Raw genomic sequence first — 7,661 nt, 5'->3', positions numbered from 1 at the left:
AACGCGCGGGCCCGCAGCAGCGTCCCCTTCTCTGCGCCTCGACGGTGCTTTTCGCCCCGACGCGCTCGGTAAGGCCGCCTTGCTGCAGAGAGACGCGCTATTGGAACTTCACTTTGGAGAATGCATGCAAAATAAGAGAGTCCCGCGATCTCAAAGGTAAAACGATACTTAACTGTAACAGTACGTGCTCATTTAAATCCTGTATTTCTTAAAAAAAAAGGCAGACAAAAATGGACCAAGTGTTGGGTAACTCTTTAATTCCCTTTTTCTTCAGAGCACGCTGGAATTTTCCTTTTCTCCGTGAAACGCCGTCATGACGGACCAAGAGTATGTTCTCTGCACGTGGAAGAAGCGTTTATGGCCAGCAAAGGTAAAGCAGGTGTACAAGTGGGGAAAGGTGTGTGGATATAACTTAGAAATGGATGAAACGGAGTAGTAAGTAAGAGCTCCAAGTAAACACGTATCTACTTTAAAAGAGGGCTGATCTGTAGGGGTCCTAATACTGCAGCCAGGTGCCGTGGAATATCAGTCCGTTCTGTGCTGTTCATACTGAAAACGTTTTGACGTCAGATCTGTCCTATAGTCTAACAGACCTGGTCAGGGGTTTTAAACGCGTGTTTTTCTCTTAAATGTAGGTTTTGTGCAAAACTGGAGTGGCTGGGGAAACGTCCGTTACTAATGCGAAGGAGACTTCTTTTACTGTTGAAATACTTGGCTTGAAAGAACAGTTAAGTATCCTTGTTACTGTCGTATGTTTGCACTCTTAGACATTAAAAAAAAGAAGTAATCCCTTTATCTGAAGAGATCTGTGAAACGAGATCATTGATTTACAGACAGATTAGCTGGCTAACCCAAAACCCCTTGCCTTTTCAGAGCCGGCCATACACATCCATAAACAGCGTACTGTTAGCTCAGGCATTCTTCATGTGAGGGTTTTTTTTTTTTTCCTTAACTTCTGCTAACAAGTACAGGGTTTTTGGGGAAAAAAAAGTATTGCAAGTTTATTGCCAGATGAAAGCAGTGTCACGCTGTTAGTAGCGCTTAACGCCGTGACGTTTTTGGTCAGCTTTGTTGTATTTTCAGGATCCGTGTGAACTGTGCAGATGCTGTACCGCTGAAGGAAGAACATATAGAAAACATCGCCTCTAACTTAGGTGAGGAGGTGTCAAAACATTGCTGCCTTGTATATCTTCTGAATGTAAAATATACACAAAAACTCAACCTGGGGGACAGTAGTTATGTATTTATTGAGGGGGTGGGTTTGCATTTCTTTTCCCCTCTTTCCATTCCATCCGTAACGCTTGAAAAGAGACTGAACGTTATCACGGCTGCTTTTGCTCTTCCCTCGTGTAGTGTGTTGGAAGGAATGGTGAAGACGCTTGTGTGTGCTTCCATCAAAATAAGGCGTTGGAAGCTTGCGCTGTGTGTGTCCCTGTATACTTTGCCTGAAGAGTCATGGATGATTTAAGTCTTAAGTTGCATCTTAAACAAAAGTTATACTATAAATTAAAATTTCTTATATACAGAGAAAGCTCATTGCATTTATTGCATATTCTTCATCAGATCAAAGGAATAATTCGAGTGAGGCTGTGGAAGAACTGAAATATCGCCGTTCTCTTAAAATTGCCCTGGATATTTTGAATCAAAATGGCTCAGCCAGACAAGGACCACCTTCAGAAGGAGAACGAAACACTCGGTTATCCCAGGAGAGCAATGCAGGATCTCTCTCATCTACCCCCTTACGTAGATGTCGGTTGCTCTTTCACTCTAAAGAACAGTTGGAGCCTGAGACTTCCAAGAAGAAAAGAGAACAGAAGAATAGCCCCAGCCTGAAGACTGATACAAAAAACCAAAACCAGAAGGGTTCCTTCATTTTGGAGGAGAGTGCTAAAGCACGTGAAGGTGGAACAAACCCTTCCAGGTGTGGTACTGGGGACTTGTACAATACCTCAAACTCGGATAGTCAAAATTGCCAAGTACCAGAGTCAAAATCCCTACCAAGACAGAAAAAAATCAAGCCCAGAGTGTTGACAAAGTCCCAACCAGGAAGTAAAGTCTCCCTTAAGCCCAAGGAGGAAGAACGTAAGCAAGGAAGAAAAAGGCCAGGAGGTGCGGGATCACCTGTCTCGTGTGGGAATGATTTCCCCAAGGATCAAGCACGGCCCCTTGCTGAGGAAGGGTCTCCTCTGTCTGACCCCTGCGAGTCTGACGCAGCGGTACCTGTCAGAAGGGCAAACACCAGAAGTCAGCCTAGAAGGACGTTACTGGATTCCTCTTGTAACAGTGCCTCGGATGACTTGGAAAAACGCATCAGTAGTGAGAGCGAAAGTCTAGCAAAGCAATTAGCTGGAAGAAAAAAGCCAGTGAGTTTAAAGCGGATTAATGGAGAACAAGAGACCGGTGCAGCCGTGTCCTCGTACAGGAAAAGGAAATGCAGGAATTGCCCTGAATCTTCATCTGGGCCTTCTAACCGTGGGACGCTTTCTGATAGCTTCCCCTCTCAGCGTAAAGAGGAGGAAAATAAGAGTACTTCGCACGTGGTTATGAATAAAGTAAAGCAGTTTCAGCTGCCTGACTTTGAGGACGATGAAGGTGGGCATGTCGCTTGGGGAGGGGAAAACTTCATCCCGTTTGATTGCCGAGCGCTGTCGCTCATCTTGGAATGTTGCAGTGCTTTTGTGAAGGAGGTTCTTAAATTTCTGATTTTAATTTTGTTTGACGTTTTGGAGAAGCAGAAAATGCAGTTGTTTTAATGCTGACTAAAGGCTAGCGTCGCGTTTAGGTTGTCTGGGGTTGTTTAGGGTTTTGCATTGAAAAACTGTACTTGGCAGCAGTTCTTACCCTTCGCTAGGTGACTTGCTGGTTTCACACGTAGTGGGTTTTTTCTGTACTGCTATCTAGTTAGTGTGCAGGTCAGCGTTCGGGTGAAGTGACGTTACGTAAAGGAGCAGGCTGGTACAAAGTCCTGAAACCAGCCTGTTCTTGTTCCTTTCCCTTCACCTTCTGTTCAGATCATTAGGCAGAGAATCGAGAGTGTGTCTGGTGCGACAGACCCTTGTGTTACGGTGACTCACGCTGCTGGGGGGTCACTTACGCAGTCGTGTGTTTCACCTGGTCTGAAGCTGATGCTTTTTTAACCACTGTTCCGCGCTTACGAACACCGGTGCTTGCTGCTGTTGGCAGGACTGGAACCGTCTGACCTGTCTTCAAAGATCGTTTCCTCAGAGAGTCTCTCTCGCCTCTCAGCTCTGGTAGATGACGAGGAGGAGGATGAAGAGCTTCCTAGTATTTTATCACATCAAGGTGAGACATCAGTGTACCTATTACGAGACTTCTTCACCCAAGATTGGTGTGCTCTTTTAGGGTATGCGTGCTTCTAGTTTGCTGACAAGCTGTGGTAATGAGGCCACGACACCCTTCTAGAAAGTGAATCCAGCTTTGTTCAAGCTTGGAATAAAATCCATTTCTTGGATCCCCCAGAAAGGCCTTCTGAAACAGAATGAAATGCAAATCATTGTGAAACTGGGCAAGGGCCATTGAAATGTCCGAGTTCCTGTATTCAGAACTACCTGTGCTGCATTTTGGGGGGTGTGGGGGGGATGCCCTGTCACCTTAGGTGAAACCTGTAAAAGCATTGAAGTGAAACCTTGAAAGGAGGCTGATGAGAGAGGGCGAGCTAACTGTCTTGTCTCGGTTTTTTTAAAGAAAAATTACTTTATTTTTTTCATCATAGAACCACAATCAATTGAAGAAGGGATTTTGGTCTGGTGCAAATTGCGAAGGTATCCTTATTGGCCAGCAGTGGTAAGAACAGCTCGCTGCCTTCTTAGAGTGATATTGCAAGGGGTCTGATAAGGAGCAGCTTACCGAGTTCTTGAGTGTCCTTTGCCCTTCTTGACTTGCGTAGAGCTGGACGTGTTAAAGATCTTCCAGTAGAAGCGTTCCAAAGATAACAGAAGTAAATTTACCTATGACAAAAGCCCATAGAAAAAGTGGCGGTTGATTCACGTCCGTTTGTGTTGGAGCAGAGGATTGCTGCTGGGCCTTTACATCTTGTACCGTGAATTAGGGTTGTGCCCGACTAACAAAAGAAAGGATGGGTCCTTGTGCGCTAACAAAAATGCTCCATTGGGGTAACTTGCTATTCTTGCCACTTGAAACTTAATTTTCCATATTTGTGTAACTTCCTTTAAGTACGGGGTGTGCTATATAATATGGGTGGGAAATGTTCCTGCTTTGTAAGGGTGTTAGGATGCTAACGAGACTTTGTCCTTTCGACAGGTAAAAAATGTGAAGCGGAAACACAGAAAGGCCTGTGTGCTGTTAATAGAAGGGAATACAAATGACAAGAAAAAAGGGTAAATGTTGTGGACTCTGATCACGTTCTGAACTCTCGGTTTCTTTCAGGCGGTGTCCTGTACTCTTTTCCCGGTACAGGGCGATGACACTGTCAGTTAAAACTAAGGTTGATCTCGGAGGGAGGGACCGAGGAAGGTGAGGATTTGTGGGTGTGGGCTGTGGGCTGTGTTGTGCTGCCAGCTGAGGCAGGCTGGCATTCATGCGAACAGCTGACGCTTATGTGAGGAATAAAATTTAAAAAAAAAAAAAAAAGGGCTGGGGACCCCGCTAGCGTGTTTCACATGTCGTGCCCAAACTTTCTGGAAACACAGGCCTGCCTTTAGTTTTGTTTTAAAACCAGGTACTTCTCACTTGTTAAGACTCCATAGTTTTAGCTTATTACGAAAACCAAAACTAGTAAAACCTGTGTTCCTGAATTCCTTATGAAACCTAATTTTCAGGGATGTGTAGAATTGCGGTAAATAAATAGAGGTGCAACTCAGCTGCCTCTCTTCCCTAACTGTGTTTCTTTGTTTCATCAAGTTTCTCGGTATCTCTTAAGAATCTGAAGCACTTTGATTGTGAAGAAAAGCAGGACCTCATAGTAAGTACTGCCAGTAACACGTAACTGCACGTGTACATGCGTGTTGGGAAGAATGAAGTTGTATAGACAATGTATAGCTGACCCTGGGGGAGGAGTGTGGTGCAGCTGGACTGGTCGGGGTTTGTTCGCCGTTCTCTGTTCTCTCTCGCTCTGTTCAACAAAGTAAACAAACGTAATTCGTGCTCCGCAAAATGGAGAATGATATGGGCATGGGATCCCCCGGCAGCTTTTTCCATCTCGGTGAGGCTGCTGCTGAGAACACGTGTATGTGGGAGGCAGGCAGCTGCTTAGGACGCTTACTGCGTTTTCACTTCACTACGTACAACAAAGCCACTCTCGCGCTGCATGACAAAGCGATGGCAGGAGTTGAATTTCGGGAGAATGCAGAAAACTGCAAGTAAACTTTGATCCGTTGCCGTTAGCCGTTTCCGTTACCCGGTTGGTGTCCTAGACCTAAAAAGCTTCACTAGGCTGCTCTCTTTAGGACTGAAAATGGCTCTCGTTTTGTAGGCACGAGCCAAAGAAGATTATCGCCAAGAAATTGAGTGGTGTATTCGATTGATTTCTGACTATCGAATTAGAGTAGGTAAGCAGATGAGTCGGATGATGTCATCTGTTCTGATGTACATCAGAAACAAGATAACACCAAAACTGGCAGCTTTGCTGCGTAGGCTTAATTGAACTGATAAATAACCCTGCTTTGGGCTTTTTAGGTTGTCATTCTTTTACGGGATCCTTCTTGGAATATTTTGCTGCTGACATCAGTAAGTGAATGCGTTATCTTTCGTATTCTTCTCTTGGTAGGTAAGTTTAGCTCTAGCGTTCACAGGTGTGTGAGTTAGGCATCAGACCCATGAGGGGGTACCGTTAAAACTACTACCCACCGTTACTGCACTCTGAGGGTTTTCGGTCCCACAACAAAAGCTAAATAAATATTGATTGTTAAAGACAGTCGGGTAACTGGTTACTTCAGGCTGTAGAGAGTTTGTTTCAGAGCTCCTGTCAGAGTTTCAACTCCCTAATTTTTCTTTTTTTTTTTAAGGCAAAATTAAGATTTTGGTGATGGTGGGTTTTTACCCTCTTTGGTAGGGGAGGAAGGAAAACTTCTCTCTTATCAAGAAAGTCCCTTATTTTATATTTGTATGCGTAAGTATGTATGCGAGAGCGCCCCTTGTTTTGTATATTTAAGTGCGAATGGTTGTGGCTTTTCTTTCAGGCTACCCAGTTAGAAAAGAAGGCTATCAAGGTTTGGTCCAAATGACCTTTCCGAATGCGGCAGAGGAAGATATTGAAGAGTCTTCATCGGAAACTTCGCCTCAGAAGCCCTGCAAGAAACTTCTTCCTGACAGAACAAGAGCCGCTAGAGATAAAGCGAATAAAAAGATAGTGGAGTTTATAGTGAAGACCAAGGGGGCCGAAGAGCATCTTTTGGCTATTTTGAAAAGCAGAAAACAGTCCCGGTGGCTGAAGGAATTCCTGAATTCAAGTCAGTACGTGACCTGCATCGAAACGTATTTGGAGGATGAAGAACAACTAGACCTCGTAGTAAACTACTTGAAGGAAGTGTATTGTGCAATAGACACTAAAAATCTGCATCAAATAGATGGAGATGGAATAAAATTTATTTCGGATGTCCTTCTGCCTGAAGTAAGTAAAGGTGAAAGGCTGAGAAAAGTAAACGTTTAAGTAAATGACGCTAGTGTTACGTGATCCGAGTTTACTGGCGGGCGGCGCGTCCCCCGGGAGCTGGGTGGTGTTTGAGCCGGGCAGACAGAGTCAAGCCTGCTCACCTACCTGCCAGCTTGGGTCACGGTCCCTTCAGCTCACAGGGCACAGGACTGCGCTTAGTTTCTGCGTATGTCTTGAGCAAAGAATATTAGAATCGGGGCAGGAGGCTCTTGAGCCCTGTTTGTGGGCTGGTGGTCGGAGAACAAGCAGGTTTAACGTTACGTGTTGGAGAACATAAATAAAGCCCCAGTATTAATCGCCACACGCGGATGTTGGCACTGGCGGGGTTATGGGTGAGGCGTGGAGCGATGTAATTCTAAACGCCGATTTTTAAGCCGCTGGCACAGAACGGAGAAGCTTTAGGTAGTGTGATGTTTTCAAAGGCAGAATGATTGCTCGCTGGTGTATTTTGATTACTTCTGAAACCCTTCAAAGCTTTGGGTTTGTTTGGGTGTTTTTTAATTTGGCAAGTCATCTCTGGGTTTTCTTGGGTTCTTTGTGTGTGTTGGGGGGTGGGCTGTTTGTTTTTACAGTTCTACTTCTAGGTAATTGGAGTTCTTCCCAGGAACCTCCCTGGGAGAACGTTAGTAACTTGTGCAGAAAGGAAACTGCTATGAAGAATACCTGAACCTGGTTATAAAAATACTCTCCTGGGAATGTTAAAGGTCAAGTTTGTATTATTTCTTTAAGAACTTGAGGTACACAACAGGCAGTTTCCTCCAAGTTTCCTAAGTGATGGAGGAACCTTATTCCACAAACGTGCTCGTCTGCTGAGAGAGTTTCAAATTGCTGGTTGTAATTTAGTTTTTGTTTCACGAGTATAAATGAACAAAATACTTTTATAGGCCATCATTTATGCGATTTCTGCTGTGGATGACATAGATTACAAGAAGGCAGAAGAGAAGTACATAAAAGGACCATCTGTGAGCAAAAGGTATCTCTTTATTTTTAATTTTCTCTGAATTTTTCTTACTGGTTTACTGTTTATAGG

At 44.4% G+C, this 7,661-nt stretch overlaps 1 protein-coding gene across 1 annotated transcript in view; it reads left to right on the top strand.

The window, feature by feature from the left end:
- The first annotated feature begins 125 nt into the window (after positions 1–125).
- Positions 126–7,661, top strand: part of LOC103921024 (PWWP domain-containing protein MUM1) — a 7,898-nt gene continuing 362 nt past the window's right edge. The window contains exons 1-13 of the mRNA XM_009328917.1: positions 126–156; positions 275–370; positions 636–727; positions 1,084–1,154; positions 1,564–2,592; positions 3,184–3,303; positions 3,734–3,804; positions 4,282–4,358; positions 4,882–4,942; positions 5,453–5,528; positions 5,656–5,706; positions 6,159–6,589; positions 7,516–7,604. Of these exons, the coding sequence (XP_009327192.1) occupies positions 314–370; positions 636–727; positions 1,084–1,154; positions 1,564–2,592; positions 3,184–3,303; positions 3,734–3,804; positions 4,282–4,358; positions 4,882–4,942; positions 5,453–5,528; positions 5,656–5,706; positions 6,159–6,589; positions 7,516–7,604 (2,225 nt within the window). The 5' untranslated portion in view covers positions 126–156; positions 275–313. The remainder of the gene's footprint in view (positions 157–274; positions 371–635; positions 728–1,083; positions 1,155–1,563; positions 2,593–3,183; positions 3,304–3,733; positions 3,805–4,281; positions 4,359–4,881; positions 4,943–5,452; positions 5,529–5,655; positions 5,707–6,158; positions 6,590–7,515; positions 7,605–7,661) is intronic.

The sequence above is a fragment of the Pygoscelis adeliae genome, unplaced genomic scaffold (genome assembly GCF_000699105.1).
Source record: "Pygoscelis adeliae isolate BGI_AS28 unplaced genomic scaffold, ASM69910v1 Scaffold1017, whole genome shotgun sequence".
Classification (NCBI taxonomy): domain Eukaryota; kingdom Metazoa; phylum Chordata; class Aves; order Sphenisciformes; family Spheniscidae; genus Pygoscelis; species Pygoscelis adeliae.
The sequence above is the reverse complement of the archived record's forward strand: the minus strand, read 5'-3'. Positions and strand labels throughout refer to the sequence as shown.